At 47.9% G+C, this 15,674-nt stretch overlaps 1 protein-coding gene across 1 annotated transcript in view; it reads left to right on the top strand.

The window, feature by feature from the left end:
* ABCA7 (ATP binding cassette subfamily A member 7) overlaps window positions 1-15,674 on the top strand; it is an 82,868-nt gene that overhangs the window by 20,959 nt on the left and 46,235 nt on the right. Inside the window, exons 10-17 of the mRNA XM_081895335.1 lie at window positions 1,539-1,678; window positions 3,186-3,302; window positions 4,532-4,711; window positions 6,701-6,915; window positions 7,785-7,970; window positions 10,388-10,610; window positions 12,600-12,821; window positions 14,001-14,205. Of these exons, the coding sequence (XP_081751461.1) occupies window positions 1,539-1,678; window positions 3,186-3,302; window positions 4,532-4,711; window positions 6,701-6,915; window positions 7,785-7,970; window positions 10,388-10,610; window positions 12,600-12,821; window positions 14,001-14,205 (1,488 nt within the window). The remainder of the gene's footprint in view (window positions 1-1,538; window positions 1,679-3,185; window positions 3,303-4,531; window positions 4,712-6,700; window positions 6,916-7,784; window positions 7,971-10,387; window positions 10,611-12,599; window positions 12,822-14,000; window positions 14,206-15,674) is intronic.

The following is a 15,674-nucleotide window of genomic DNA, read 5'->3' as shown; positions in this document are numbered from 1 at the left end:
AAACAGAAAACTCTTTCGTCTAGCGAGTTTTTCGTCTTGCGAGGCATTCGTCTTGCGGGGCACCACTGTAATTCAACATTAATACACACATATTGCGAATATACAAGCATACAAACATACATTTCATACAATCCTTAAAAATGTTCAAATATACCTGCACTCAATCCCACAGAGAATTCCTTTTCCCATCACCACCCACCACCCCTCACCCCACCTTTGTGTTAGACTTCCAATCGACTCAATTGCAATTTCTTTCCACTTCTATTACTTTCTTTCACACACCTTTAACCTAATTTCATGCTCCTTTTTCTATTACACATTGTTATCCATCTTATTTAGTTTTCCAGTATTTAAAACGGAACTTGTTTATTCTAATCGGAGTTCTGATTTTTCAATATGGTTTTGCAAGTATCCTTTAAACACCTTCCAGTCCCTGTCTATCTTCTCTTTAGAGATCCTTCCAATTTCTCCCATTGTTTTGGATATATTGTAGTACTCCAATAATTTGGCAAGCCACTCTATTTTTGTCGGTATAATACCGCTTTTCCAATTTTTCGCAATCAGTAGCCTTGCGGCTACTGTTACGTAAAAATATAATGTCTTGTCTTCTTCCTTTAGACTTCCTGGTACTATTTCCAATAGAAAACCTTCTGGTGTTTTCCTAAATGAATATCTGAACATTTTTTTCATTTCGTTATATATTGTTTCCCAAAATGGTTTGATGTTTAAACAGTTCCACCATATATGTATCATAGTACCTTTTCCAGTGTTTTATTTGATTTTTAATGCATGGCAAGAATTGTGGTGGGGAGGCGGATTTTTGCAGAATTGCCAAGTTGAAAGGGAACCCCAAAGTCATCTAGTCTGACCCCCACAATGAAGAAGCCTCTGCTGAAGCGAATGCAAAGAGAATGAAGGTTCCTTTTATCATATTTGGTGGTCTTGTAATAAGGTCAAAGCTCACTGGGAGATGATAGATAATGAATTGGAAAGGATGTTCAAAATAACCTTTGTAAACAAAAACCCAGCAGTTTTTCTTTTGGGAATTATAGGGCCAGAACTACCTAAATTGTATAGAAATTGATATATGTTTCCTACGACAGCAGCAAGAACATTACTCGCCCGAAAATGGAAAGAAGCTTATGGCAAATTCAATATATTTTTCAAAACGCTTCTTTTAAAAAAGCGTTTTTAAAAATATCTGTCTAGATTCCACCCCAGTCCTCCATTTTGTAGAATTGCAGAGTTGCAAGGAACCAATTTTTTTTAAGGAACTGCAGCAAGAGGGGGAGGGAAGTCAAACTTGGAAATGTAAAAATGATTGTAAAATTAACGAAATGTATAAACTCAGTGCTTTTTTCCTCCTTCGTATAATGCACTTAAAGCATTGCATTTGCAGCTGTTTGGCTGAGTCCTGAGAATTCGGATCGTTGGGATTCAGTCCCTACAAATGACGGCGTTGGTTGCTCAGATTTGGGGAATATGTGAAGGTTCCCGGTTGCCTTTCCCCTGACGGTTACAGATTGCTTTTTCCGCAGGTCCGTACTGCAAAGATTTGATCCGGACTCTGGAGAGCAACCCGTTCTCTCGCATCGTGTGGAGGGGGATCAAGCCCCTTTTCGTCGGGAAGATCTTGTACGCCCCTCCAACGCCAGCCACGCAGAAGGTCATGGCAGAGGTAAGATGATACCCAGCTCTACCTCTCTTTCAAATCGGAACCAGTGAAGGCGGTGAAGGTCCTGTGTGAGTGTCTGGAGGCGGTTGGAGGATGGATGGTGGATAACAGATTGAGGTTGAATCCTGACAAGACAGAAGGACTGTTTTGGGGGAACAGGGGGCAGGCGGGTGTGGGGGACTCCCTGGTCCTGAATGGGGTAGCTGTGCCCCTGAAGGACCAGGTGCGCAGCCTGGGAGTCATTTTGGACTCACAGTTGTCCATGGAGACGCAGGTCAGTTCTGTGTCCAGGGCAGCTCCAGCTGGAACGCAGGATGAGGCCCTCACTGCCCGCAGACTGTCTGGCCAGAGTGATACATGCTCTGGTTATCTCCTGCTTGGACTACTGCAATGCGCTCTACATGGGGCTCCCTTTGAAGGTGACCCGGAAACTACAACTAATCCAGAATGTGGCAGCTAGACTGGTGACTGGGAGCGGCCACCGAGACCACATAACACTGGTCCTGAAGGACCTACATTGGCTCCCAGGACATTTCCGAGTACAATTCAAAGTGTTGGTGCTGACCTTGAAAGTCCTAAATGTCCCAGTATCCCTGAAGGAGCGTCTCCACCCCCATCGTCCACCCCAGACACCAGGGTCCCTTTCCTGAGGGCCTTCTGGCGGTTCCCTCCCTCCAAGAAGCGAGGTTGCAGGGAACCAGGCAGAGGGCCTTCTCGGTGGTGGCACCCGCCCTGTGGAGCACCCTCCTGTCAAATGTCAAGGAGATAAACAACTACCTGATTTTTAGAAGACATCTGAAGGCAGCCCTGTTTAGGGAAGTTTTTACTGACTGATGTTTTAATGTGTTTTTAATCTTTTGTTGAGAGCCGCCGAAAGTGGCTGGGGTATAAATTACTATTATTATTATTATTAGGATATCAGGTTGCCTTTTGGGGGAGAGATCTGTCTCTCTAGACTTCCCGTCAGCGGCACCGGGATTTTGGGGAAACTTTCCCCTTTCTCGTTCATTTAAAGCGCTACAACGTCACTTACTGAGCTTTTTTTTGGGGGGGGGGTAGATCTCCAAAAGTTGCCGAGCTTTTAATGGGGAGGTTGGCCCCCATGTGTTTGCCATCGGGGTACAAGACGCCCCCCAATTTTTGACTTTCAACCAAAAAAAAAGTCCAATCGGAGGCACCATAATCTAATTATATTAAAGTAAAAAGACTAAATTTTAAAAAGTTAATAGTCAACACGTATCAGAGTTACCAATATGCAACTCCCCAGTCTTCCCAGTTTACAGGAGAACCCAGCTATGGAAGTCAAGGGCTTTTGGGCAGAAATTTGGGCACCCAGGGAGGCTGCAGTAGGCAGACTATCAGAGAGAAAAATCTCCAGAATGCAGGGGAAAACATGCATTATAAAAGTTGCAGAGCAGTCTCTCAGTCTAGCCTACCTCACAAGGCTGTGGTGAAAATAACATTATAGGGGGGTGTTAGCTGTTCTAATTTAAGGGAACCTGTTTTCCAGGTGAACCGGACTTTCCAGAACTTGGCCGTCTTGCGAGAAGTGAGGGGTGCGTGGGACGATTTGGGACCTCAACTCTACACGTTCATGAACTCGAGTCCGGAAGTGAGAGCTGTTCAGGTTCGTCTCTTGAACTTTCAAGCGGGGATGGAGGAGGGTTCTGTATTTATCAATCAAAATATTTACAGTGGTACCTCGGGTTAAGAACTTAATTCGTTCCGGAGGTCTGTTCTTAACCTGAATCTGTTCTTAACCTGAAGCACCACTTTAGCTAATGGGGCCTCCCGCTGCCGCCGCCAGAGCACGATTTCTGTTCTCATCCTGAAGCAAAGTTCTTAACCCGAGGTATTATTTCTGGGTTAGCGGAGTCTGTAACCCAAAGCGTCTGTAACCTGAGGTACCACTGTATGTGCCGTTATATCACTGAAGAACATACAGTTGTAGCTTGTATCTCAAACGTCTTGCAACTCAAACGTTTGGCTCCCAAACACCGCAGCCCCGGAAGTGAGTGTTCCGGTTTGTGAATGTTTTTTGGAAGACGAACGTCCGACGTGGCTTCCGGTTGAGAGCAAGAAGCTCCTGCAGCCAATCGGAAGCTGCGGCTTGGTTCCCGAACGTTTTCGGAAGTTGAATGGTCTGCTGAGATATAAGGGTCCAGGTGAGAAATGGGATTTTTCCGTTCTAAATGAGATTTTGACGGATCGAATCGAGCTTTTGCTTCCAGCGCTGCGATTCTGTGTCTAGAGAGGCATTTTCTCGGGCACAAGTCTGCCCCCGGAAAATCCCCTTCGCCGTCTTTCCCCACGATTGGTAAAAAGGTGAAGGACCTCTGGATGGTTAAGTCCAGTCAAAGGCGACTCTGGGGTTGCGGCGCTCATCTCGCTTTCAGGCCGAGGGAGCCGGCGTTTGTCCGCAGACAGCTTCCCAGGTTGTGTGGCCAGCAGGATTAAACCGCTTCTGGCGCGTGACGGAAACCGGAGCGCACGGAAATGCCGTTTACCTCCCCACCGCAGTTGTACCTCTTTATCTACTTGCGCTGGCGTGCTTTCGAACTGCTAGGTTGGCAGGAGCTGAGACGGAGCAACGGGAGCTCACTCCATCGCGGGGATTCAAACCGCCGACCTTCCGATCGGCAAGCCCAAGAGGCTCAGTGGTTTAGACCACAGCGCCACCTGCGTCCCTTTCCCTCACGATGGATGCCTTTGTTTAGGGAAGCTTTTAAAGTTTAATAGATTATTGTATTTTAATGCTCTGTTGGAAGCCGCCCAGAGTGGCTGGGGAAACCCAGCCAGATGGGCAGGGTATAAATAAATTATTATTATTATTATTATTATTATTATTCCTTGCAGAACCTGCTGGAGACCCCTGGCGTGGTCCAGCTCCTGGAACAGCAGATGGAAGGAACGTTTTGGAACGTGTCGGCCTTGAGAGAGTTCTTGTCGCCGGAGACGGCCGGCCAAGCCTACACTTGGCGCCAAGCCTACGGCGAAGTGGACGCAGCAATAGGCACCTTGTCCCACTTTATCGAGGTGTGTTGCCCCTCGCAGTAGCAGGAGAAGCTGCCTGCCCACCGAACTCAGCACTGCACAACCGGACTGGCAACAGCCCTGCAGGGTTTTGGGCAGGGGGTTCTTACCCGGAGGGATCCGGCCCGGGATTAACTACCGTATTTTTCGCTCTATAAGACACACCAGACCACAAGACGCACCTAGTTTTTGGAGGAGGAAAACAAGAAAAAAAATATTCTGAATCTCTGAAGCCAGAACAGGAAGAGGGATCGCTGCACAGTGAAAGCAGCAATCCCTCTTGCTGTTCTGGCTTCTGGGATAGCTGCGCAGCCTGCATTCGCTCCATAAGACGCGCACACATTTCCCCTTACTTTTTAGGAGGGACAAAGTTAGTCTTATAGAGAAAAAAATACGGTAAATGCAAAGCTCCGTCGCTGAGCTGCGGGTCTTCCCCGGAAGACGAATCAAGAGGCTAGTCCTCATGGTCTGATTTAATAAGAAACTGCCTCATGGGAACCCAGGTCATCGCTGCGCACACCTCTGTGTTTCCTACACAGATTGCCAGCCTCTCAGATCTTACCTGGAGCTGTTCTGTCGCTGATGTACAATCTTTTAATAGATGTGTACATACGTAGAATTTTATTCAACAAGAGTTTTGGGGTATTTGTTTTCTTTTACCCTTACTCTTACTAGGTATTTTGCATTTTAACGGTGCAAACCGCCCTATGATCTTTGGAGGAAGGGCTGTTGTTTAGTCGTTTTGTCGTGTCCGCCTCTTCGTGACCCCCTGGACCAGAGCACGCCCGGCCCTCCTGTCTTCCACTGCCTCCTGCAGTTGGGTCAAACTCATGTTTGTAGCTTCGAGAACACTGTCCCACCATCTCGTCCTCCATCGTCCCCTTCTCCTTGTGCCCTCCATCTTTCCCAACATCAGGGTCTTTTCCAGGGAGTCTTCTCTCCTCATGAGGTGGCCAAAGTCTTGGAGCCTCAGCTTCAGGATCTGTCCTTCCAGTGAGCACTCAGGGCTGATTTCCTTCAGAATGGAGAGGTTTGATCTTCTTGCAGTCCGTGGGACTCTCAAGAGTCTCCTCCAGCACCAGAATTCAAAAGCATCCATTCTTCGGCAATCAGCCTTCTTTGTGGTCCAGCTCTCACTTCCATACATCAATACTGGGAAAACCAGAGCTTGAACTATACGGACCTTTGTCGGCAAGGTGATGTTTCTGCTTTGCAGTAAAGGCAGTAATGTAAGGTTACCAGACGTCCCCGTTTCCCAGGGACAGTCCCCAGATTTACAAATCAGTCCCTATGCAAAATCCTTTGAAGTTGAAAAGTGTCCCTGGATTAATTGGGGGGGAAATCTGGTAAACTTACAGTACAGTGGTATCTCAGGTTAAGTACTTAATTCGTTCCAGAGGTCCGTTCTTAACCTGAAACTATTCTTAACCTGAAGCACCACTTTAGCTAATGGGGCCTCCTGCTGCTGCCGTACCACCGGAGCACGATTTCTGTTCTCATCCTGAAGCAAAGTTCTTAACCTGAAATACTATTTCTGGGTTAGCGGAGTCTGTAACCTGAAGCATATGTAACCTGAAGCGTATGTAACCTGAGGTACTGCTGTAATGTACAAATTTTTAAATACCGTATTTTTTTGCTCTATAAGACGCACCAGACCACAAGACGCGCCTAGTTTTTGGAGGAGGAAAACAAGAAAAAAAATATTCTGAATCTCAGAAGCCAGAACAGCAAGAGGGATCTCTGCGCAGTGAAAGCAGCAATCCCTCTTGCTGTTCTGGCTTCTGGGATAGCTGCGCAGCCTGCATTCGCTCCATAAGACGCACATACATTTCCCCTTACTTTTTAGGAGGGGAAAAGTGTGTCTTATAGAGCAAAAAATACGGTAAATACAAACCTGAAGGTGTCAGGATTCGAACCTGCAACCTTCTGCCTAAGGAGCAACTGCCCTCCTCTCTGATCCACCCCATGACGATAGGACTGTTTCTTTCCTAGTGCATTTCCCTGAACAAAATCGAGGCGGTGGACTCAGAGGACCAGCTGGTTCTGCGGGCCATGAGGTTACTGGAGGACCGCCAGTTTTGGGCCGGGGTGGTGTTCCTGCCGCCGGACAACCAGAGCGATTTCGGCGAGGTCCTCCCTCCGCACGTCCGCTTCAAAATCCGAATGGACATCGACGACGTCACCCGCACCAACAAGATCAAGGACAGGTGAGCCGTCCCACCCGGTTTGAGAAAGATTTGTAGAAAGGGACCCTCGGGTCATCTAGTCCAACCCCCCCTTCTGGGTGTAAATATCGCGTGTGCGCTTTCCTTCCTCTTGTTTAGAAGGGAAGAAAGGATCCCGCCTTAGGGTTGCAGCCTGAAAAGGCACGGCACGAAAGGAAAGCGGATTGCGGGGGGAGGAGGAAAGAAGGAAACCGCAGACGGGCATGCTTTTGAAGTGTGTGGCGTTATAAGCTGTGGGTTAATGAAGGAAGCCACGATTCTGGGGTTTAGCTAGTGAAACAGCTAATAAAAGGGAATAAAGAAACATCGGGAAATGGTAAGTCAAGAATAGGGTTGCCATATTTCTTAAAGTGAAAATTCGGACACAAAAGTTATGGAGCTTTCCTTGGCAAAGCTGTTGAGCTTTCTATTCCTTTTTTTGGCCAAAGTTGAGCTATTTTTTTTTCCTATTATGCAAAATCATCCCCCCCCCCGCCCCCAAAGTTGTTGAGCTATTAAGGAAATTCACACACAAAATCAGCGCTTCCAACATTGTTTGCCAAATGTTTTCCGAGACATTTTTACCAATTTCAGGAAATTCCGCCCGGACGCTATTTCCGACGGACTAAGCCCTAGTCAATAAGAAAGTTTAGGGTTTGCAGTTTAATTGGATAATGTTCTGGAATATTTTTGGAGATTTAATAGAAACGATTGTGTGTGGGTTTTTTTTGGGGGGGGGAGAGAATATTTTGAAGAGCAGTTAAGAAATGGAATAAAAGGTTCTCCTGACCAGAAAAACAAACAAAAATGGATTGTGCACTCAGGATTGCTCAAAGGGACTCTCAACCCCTCTTCCTGCGAACGTTGACCAGGTTTTGGGACCCGGGGCCGGCGGCTGATCCCTTTGACGACCTGCGATATGTCTGGGGCGGCTTTGCCTACGTGCAAGACCTCGTGGAGCAAGCCGTGGTTCGGGTCCAAGGCGAGGAGCCGTCTCCGCAGGGCCGCGTGGGGATCTACATTCAACAGATGCCTTATCCCTGCTACGTCGACGACATGTAAGTTAGAAATGTGCAAAAGAAGAAGCGTTCTGAAGCACCAAAATTTCAAAACACGCTTTTTCCACACAAAAGATGGTAAACGTATACCCTCATCCCTGGAAGTGTTCCAAGCTAGACCCCTTTGTTGTTGTTGTTTAGTCGTTTAGTCGTGTCCGCCTCTTTGTGACCCCCTGGACCAGAGCACGCCAGGCCCTCCTGTCTTCCACTGTCCCCCCAGTTTGGTCAAACTCATGCTGGTCGCTTCGAGAACACTGTCCCACCATCTCGTCCTCTGTCGTCCCCTTCTCCTTGTGCCCTCCATCTTTCCCAACATCAGGGTCTTTTCCAGGGAGTCTTCTCTTCTCATGAGGTGGCCAAAGTCTTGGAGCCTCAGCTTCAGGATCTGTCCTTCCAGTGAGCACTCAGGGCTGATTTCCTTCAGAATGGAGAGGTTGGATCTTCTTGCAGTCCATGGGACTCTCAAGAGTCTCCTCCAGCACCACAATTCAAAAGCATCCATTCTTTGGCCATCAGCCTTCTTTATGGTCCAGCTTTCACTTCCATACATCACAGCTGGGAAAATCAGACCTTTAACTATACGGACCTTTGTTGGCAACGTGTTGTCTCTACTTTTTAAGATGCTATCTAGGTTTGTCATTGCTTTTCTCCCAAGACCCCTAGCACAGTTATTATATGGGGCACAAATCTGGACAGGCGCTCACCTTGGAGCTACGGAAGCTGTCCAGTCAAACTTCTTCAGGCAAATTTTCGCTGTCCTGGCCTGTGTCCCAAACGCATCATTGCGCCTAGAGGCTAATCTTCCCTTGGCAGAATGACAGATCTGGCGCAGGACACTCAACTCTTTGCTTCGCCTAAACTCAAATCCCCCCGGTCTAATATCCCTAGTCCTACAAGATCCCAAAAGCACCTGGACTAAAATGGTCTATCGGAAACTTCACTCTTGTAGCTTGTCACCACAACAGCTACTCACTTTGGGTTTTAGTAAAGCAAACAGTCTAATTTGTCAGCACCTAAATGATATCAAGTGGGATGCGGGTGGCACTGTGGCTTAAACAACAGAGCCAAGGGCTTGCTGATCAGAAGGTCGGCGGTTTGAATCCCCGCAATGACGAGCTGAGCTCCCGTTGCTCAGTCCCTGCTCCTGCCCACCTAGCAGTTCGAAAGCACGTCAAAGTGCAAGTAGATAAATAGGCAGCACTCCAGCGGGAAGGTGCACGGCGTTTCCGTGCGTTGCTCTGGTTCGCCAGAAGCGGCTTAGTCCTGCTGGCCACATGACCTGGAAGCTGTACGCCGGCTCCCTCGGCCAGTAAAGCGAGATGAGCGCCGCAACCCCAGAGTGGGCCACGACTGGACCTAATGGTCAGGGGTCCCTTTACCTTTAAATGATCTCAAGCGTCAGAACAGCCTGGCCACAATAAGGAAATTTTGCCCATGGTATTACTATTTTCCACCTTCCCATTCTGACTCTCTGGCACCCTCTCTGCATAATGCAGCAATTCCAAAATATAGACGCGCTTTGACTCTCACAAGATTGAATGTCTTGCCCTCGGCTGGACTTGAGGGACGATTCCAACAGATGCCACACAAAAAACGTCCCTGTGGAGACGGCAGTCCCGAATCGGTGGCGCATGCCCTTCTGGCTTGCCCTCTTGATAAAGGCTTGAGGAATGAGATTATCACCCCTCTTTTATTATCCATCCCGGGTTGCCCAGCCACTGCCCCAGGGTCCTCTCTCCGGGCAGATCAAGATGAGCAGGTGACAGCAAAGGTGGCAAGGTTTTTCGCTGGGGCAATCAGAATAAGATCCACTATTTGACTACTGATTCAAAACCCTAAAATGTATTTTATACAATCGAATTTTACTTCTGTTCTTTGTATATCCTGTTGTTGTTTTATTGCTACGGCTGATGGCCGACGCAAATAAATTCATGTAAGCTGCAGCCAGGTCCCAGTGTGTTCCCGGGACGTCCACTGCAAAAACATTCATTTATTCAGCCTTTAGATCAGTGTTTTTCAACCACTGTTCCGCGGCACACTAGTGTGCCGCGAGATGTTGCCTGGTGTGCCGTGGGAAAAATTCGAAAGATTTAAAAATAAAGTATTTTATAATTTTTCACATTTCTGTTTACTTACTATTTCATAATCAAGTAATTATAAAATACTTTCTTTGTGTTTATTTGATTCCTATTCAAGAGAATTACTTTATATATAGTCAATATAGGCACAGAGTTAAATTTTTTAACATTTTCTAATGGTGGTGTGCCTCGTGATTTTTTTCCATGAAACAAGTGTGCCTTTGCCCAAAAAAGGTTGAAAAACACTGCTTTAGATAATAAGATCATTGAACGGCTCAGGACTGCTTCTGTCGCTCCACCGATTGACGCAGATTCCCCTCCTAACCTGCTTCTTGCCAGATTCCTGCGTGTCCTAAACCGCTCCCTGCCGCTGTTCATGACGTTGGCGTGGATCTACTCGGTCGCGATGATCATCAAGGGTGTGGTCCACGAGAAAGAAGCCCGCTTGAAGGAGACGATGAAGATTATGGGTCTCAGCAGCGGGACCCTGTGGTTCAGCTGGTTCTTGAGCAGTTTCATCCCTTTCCTGGCCAGCGCCGCTTTGCTGGTCCTCATCCTCAAGGTGAGCTTCCACCTGTGGAAATGTTCAGGGATGCAGGAGAGGATCTATTGTCTGATTATATCCTTATCCAACTTGTGTTAACAAGTCCCTCAATTTCAGCAGAGTAATACATTCCCCTTTATTTTAAGTTTGCAACGGCGGCGATTGCTCAGGCTCGCTTAAGATTCTATAATAACTATTCTGGTAATTTCCCCTTATTCCCTCATAAAATAGAAGAGACGACACAGTCTTTTACAAAAGTGTAAAAAGAGTTTACAGTGGTACCTCGCAAGACGAATGCCTCGCAAGACGAAAAACGCGGAAGACGAAAGAGTTTTCCGTTTTTTGAGTCGTTCCGCAAGACGAATTTCCCTATGGGCTTGCTTCGCAAGACGAAACGTCTTGCGAGTTCTTGCGAGTTTGTTTCCTTTTTCTTTAAGCCGCTAAGCCGTTAAGAGACGCTAAGCCGCTAATAGCCGTGCTTCGCAAGACGAAGAGACTCGTGGAACGGATTAATTTTGTCTTGTGAGGCACCACTGTACTCACATTCTGTTCACAATCAGATCCCAGAAGGCAGACTTAAGCTTAATGAAGTAACATACATTTGGAATCTATCTTATAAGAAGACAGTCCCTTTGTCCTCTCTGGGCTGGGAGCCAAGAGGGCATCTTTCGCTCAGTAGATGTTGTGTCTTTGATGCATGTAGTGAAAGAGAGAGAGATGGCTGCCCTGCCCTGTGCTTTTGTCATTACCTGCACAGGTGAGGCCACACCCACCTCTGGTCACATGTAGAGGAAGTCTGTCCCAGCCCAGCAGGGAAGTTTACCTGCCAGCTGGACAAAACATCCCTCCCCATGTCTAAACATGTTCACTCTAGGAATGTTGTACCTGACTGCTTTTGTGTTTCACATCCCACACTTCCCCCACCCTGGCTCTTTGCCGCTCATCCGCCGGGACATGCGCAGAGTGCCCCATTCGGGTTACAACTTTCTGACTTAAAACAACGACGTTCCGGACAGAATTTGCCACAAGGGTTTTCCCCTATTTCCCCTAACATAATGTCGCAATGTACGGTTGCGTGAGTTTTGTTTAAACTAAAGCAAAAGGTCCGGAGGACTGCCATTTAAACAAAACTTGATACGTTCCCTAGTTCATCTTTGCTTTCTTAATTTTGCAAAAAAACCCACAACCCTCCCCTGCAATCTTTCCATTTAACTGACTAAACTTTGTTCTTTACAACACCTGTATTGAAGCTGCTAGGGACGCAGGTGGCGCTGTGGGTTAAACCACAGAGCCTAGGACTTGCCGATCAGAAGGTTGGCGGTTCGAATCCCCGCAATGACGGGGTGAGCTCCCGTTGCTCGGTCCCTGCTCTTGCCAACCTAGCAGTTCGAAAGCACGTCAAAGTGCAAGTAGATAAATAGGTACCGCTCCGGCGGGAAGGTAAACGGCATTTCCGTGCGCTGCTCTGGTTCACCAGAAGCGGCTTAGTCCTGCTGGCCACATGACCCGGAAGCTGTACGCTGGCTCCCTCGGCCAATAAAGCGAGATGAGCGCCACAACCCCAGAGTCGCCACGACTGGACCTAATGGTCAGGGGTCCCTTTACCTTTATTGAAGCTGCTGCATGGAACTGTACTAAAAGCGGGTAGTTTTTTTAAATTAATAAAAATTGTGCTCTAATGGAAAAAAACACAACAACAGCACAACAACGACGAAAAGTGATTTCCTGTATCGTAAAGTGAGGAGCTTTTACTACTGAAACGACTGCGGGGCGATTTCTGGGCGCCACGTTGGCGGCTGAGGTTTCCCATCGAGCCAGCTGAATCGCTGCAGTCCTCCTCGTCATTACATGGAGTGTTTTATTTAATAGAATCATAGAGAGGGGCACCCAGGGGTCATCCAGCCCAACCCCGCTGCCGTTTAGGAATCCCAGCTAAATCATCAGCATTCGAGCAAACGTTAGCCATTTTTGACAGGTTTTCCTTTTCTCTTTCCCCCTCTCTTCCAGGTGGGGGACATCCTTCCCTACAGCGACCCCGCCGTGGTCTTCCTCTTCCTGGCCACTTTCGCCGTGGCGACCATTTCCCAGTGTTTCCTCATCAGCACCTTGTTCTCCAGAGCCAACCTGGCCTCCGCTTGCGGCGGGATCATCTACTTTTCGTTTTACCTGCCCTACGTCCTCTGCGTGGCTTGGCGAGAGCGGATCACCTTCCCCTTGCGGATCTTTGTGGTGAGAGCATCTCTTCCCCGTCTGCTCTCCTGAGAGCTGTTTCCGCTCCACTCCCTCCAAAAACCCCTCACTTTCCTTCGTTCCAAAACCACCCCTGTAGTCGTTTAGTCGTGTCTGCCTCTTCGTGACCCCATGGACCAGAGCACGCCAGGCCCTCCTGTCTTCCATTGCCTCCCGCAGTTTGGTCAAACTCATGCTGGTCGCTTTGAGAACACTGTCCCACCATCTCATCCTCCGTTGTCCCCTTCTCCTTGTGCCCTCCATTTTTCCCAACATCAGGGTCTTTTCCAGGGAGTCTTCTCTTCTCCTGAGGTGGCCAAAGTCTTGGAGCCTCAGCTTCAGGATCTGTCCTTCCAGGGAGCACTCAGGGCTGATTTCCTTCAGAATGGAGAGGTTTGGTCTTCTTGCAGTCCATGGGACTCTCCAGAGTCTCCTCCAGCACCAGAATTCAAAAGCATCCATTCTTCGGCCATCAGCCTTCTTGAGGGTCCAGCTCTCACTTCCATACATCACTACTGGGAAAACCAGAGCTTGAACTATACGGACCTTTGTTGGCAAGGTGATATCACTGTTTTTTAAGATGCCCTCTTGTTGTTTAAATGATGTGGCATCTCTCTATTTTTTAAAATTTCATTATCCTAAACAATTTTGGATACAGCCATATGTTCTAGCCTTGCTTCCCTGACATCCTAAAGCCCAGAGTTAGACCCTGTCCCCGGAAATTAACAGACATGTGTTTGTCAAATTACTGTATTTTAATATTTTGCTGGAAGCCGCCTAGGGTGGCTAGGGAAACCCATCCAGATGGGCAGGGTATAAAAAATAAATTACTACAGTGGTACCTCGGGTTAAGTACTTAATTCGTTTCGGAGGTCCGTACTTAACCTGAAACTGTTCTTAACCTGAAGCACCACTTTAGCTAATGGGGCCTCCTGGTGCTCCTGTGCCGCCGGAGCACAATTTCTGTTCTCATCCTGAAGCAAAGTTCTGAGGCACTGGGTTAGTGGAGTCTGTAACCTGAAGCGTATGTAACCTGAAGCGTATGTAACCCAAGGTACCACTGTATTATTATTGTTATTATTATGGTCATTCATTCCAGTGGATCTGCGTGATTCGCACTGGGTTACCAGTCCAGTTTTTTAAGCATCCTCTCCCCGCCCCATCTCTCCCTCACTACAGAGCCTCTTGTCCCCCGTCGCCTTTGGTTTCGGCTGCGAATATTTCTCCCTCTACGAGGAGCAGGGCTTGGGGATCCAGTGGTACAACTTGAACTCGAGCCCTGTGGAAGGCGACCGGTACACCTTTGCCACGTCGGGCGGGCTGCTTCTCCTGGACGCCGTCCTCTACGGACTGGCCACGTGGTACATCGAAGGCGTATTCCCAGGTAAGCAGTGCACCTCCGTTCTCGCAAGGCAGCGAGAATTTCGACGCAGTCAGGGCTATATCTGCGACCTCCGTGGTGTAGTTTTTGCAGGCCGATCCCGTAGATCAAGGGAAGTAATAGTGCCACTGTATTCTGCTCTGGTCAGACCTCACCTGGAGTACTGTGTCCAGTTCTGGGCACCACAGTTCAAGAAGGAACTTACAAACTGGAACGTGTCCAGAAGAGGGCAACCAAAATGGTCAAAGGCCTGGAAACGATGCCTTATGAGGAACGGCTAAGGGAGCTGGGCATGTTTAGCCTGGAGAAGAGGAGGTTAAGGGGTGATATGATAGCCATGTTCAAATATATCAAAGGATGTCACATAGAGGAGGGAGAAAGGTTGTTTTCTGCTGCTCCAGAGAAGCGGACACGGAGCAATGGATCCAAACTACAAGAAAGAAGATTCCACCTAAACATTAGGAAGAACTTCCTGGCAGTAAGAGCTGTTTGACAGTGGAATTTGCTGCCAAGGAGTGTGGTGGAGTCTCCTTCTTTGGAGGTCTTGAAGCAGAGGCTTGACAACCATATGTCAGGAGTGCTCTGATGGTGTTTCCTGCTTGGCAGGGGGTTGGACTCGATGGCCCTTGTGGTCTCTTCCAACTCTATGATTCTACGTAGGGTTGCCATATGTCCTCTTTCCCCAGGACACGTCCTCCTTTTCAGGATTAAAATTTCTGTACAAATTTGAAAAGTATAAAGTGTAGCCTTATTAGACTTTAGCAATGGTAGGGTGAGCATTGCTCCCAGAACAGGGAGGAAGGAGTCACATGACACCGAGGCTGATTCAGAGAAGGAGTTTATTCTGCTCTCCGGATAGCAGAAGGCCCTTGCGTGGTCAGTCCACAGCAAGTCCAAAGAAATGAGAAAATTCATGCAGTATATACCGTATTTTTCGCTCTATAAGACACACCAGACCACAAGAGCCACCTAGTTTTTGGAGGAGGAAAACAAGAAAAAAATATTCTGAATCTCAGAAGCCAGAACAGCAAGAGGGATCGCTGCGCAGCGAAAGCAGCAATCCCTCTTGCTGTTCTGGCTTCTGGGATAGCTGCACAGCCTGCATTCGCTCCATAAAACGCAGACACATTTCCCCTTACTTTTTAGGAGGGGAAAAGTGAGTCTTATAGAGCGAAAAATACGGTATATCCTCCAGGCATCCTCTCCCCCTTTCCCCAGGAGTCCAGCCACGTCAGCTTATACACGTAGGTTGACATCACAGATGTTCCTGCTCCACTACTTTTAACCATAAAAAGGTGTTCCTCTTCCTGCACTCTTGACCATATAAGGGTATTCCTGTTCCAGCACTCTCATCTTGGGGTAAAAAGGTCACCAACTCTCCTGGCGCTGTTCCCGGACTAGGTCTGTGCGTCAGAGTGTGGTCAGGATGTAAGATAAGACCCAGACGTGCCATCCCTGCTCCACTGGAACAG

Source organism: Podarcis melisellensis (genome assembly GCF_964234715.1).
Source record: "Podarcis melisellensis genome assembly, chromosome: 18".
Classification (NCBI taxonomy): Eukaryota; Metazoa; Chordata; class Lepidosauria; order Squamata; family Lacertidae; genus Podarcis; species Podarcis melisellensis.
The sequence above is the reverse complement of the archived record's forward strand: the minus strand, read 5'-3'. Positions and strand labels throughout refer to the sequence as shown.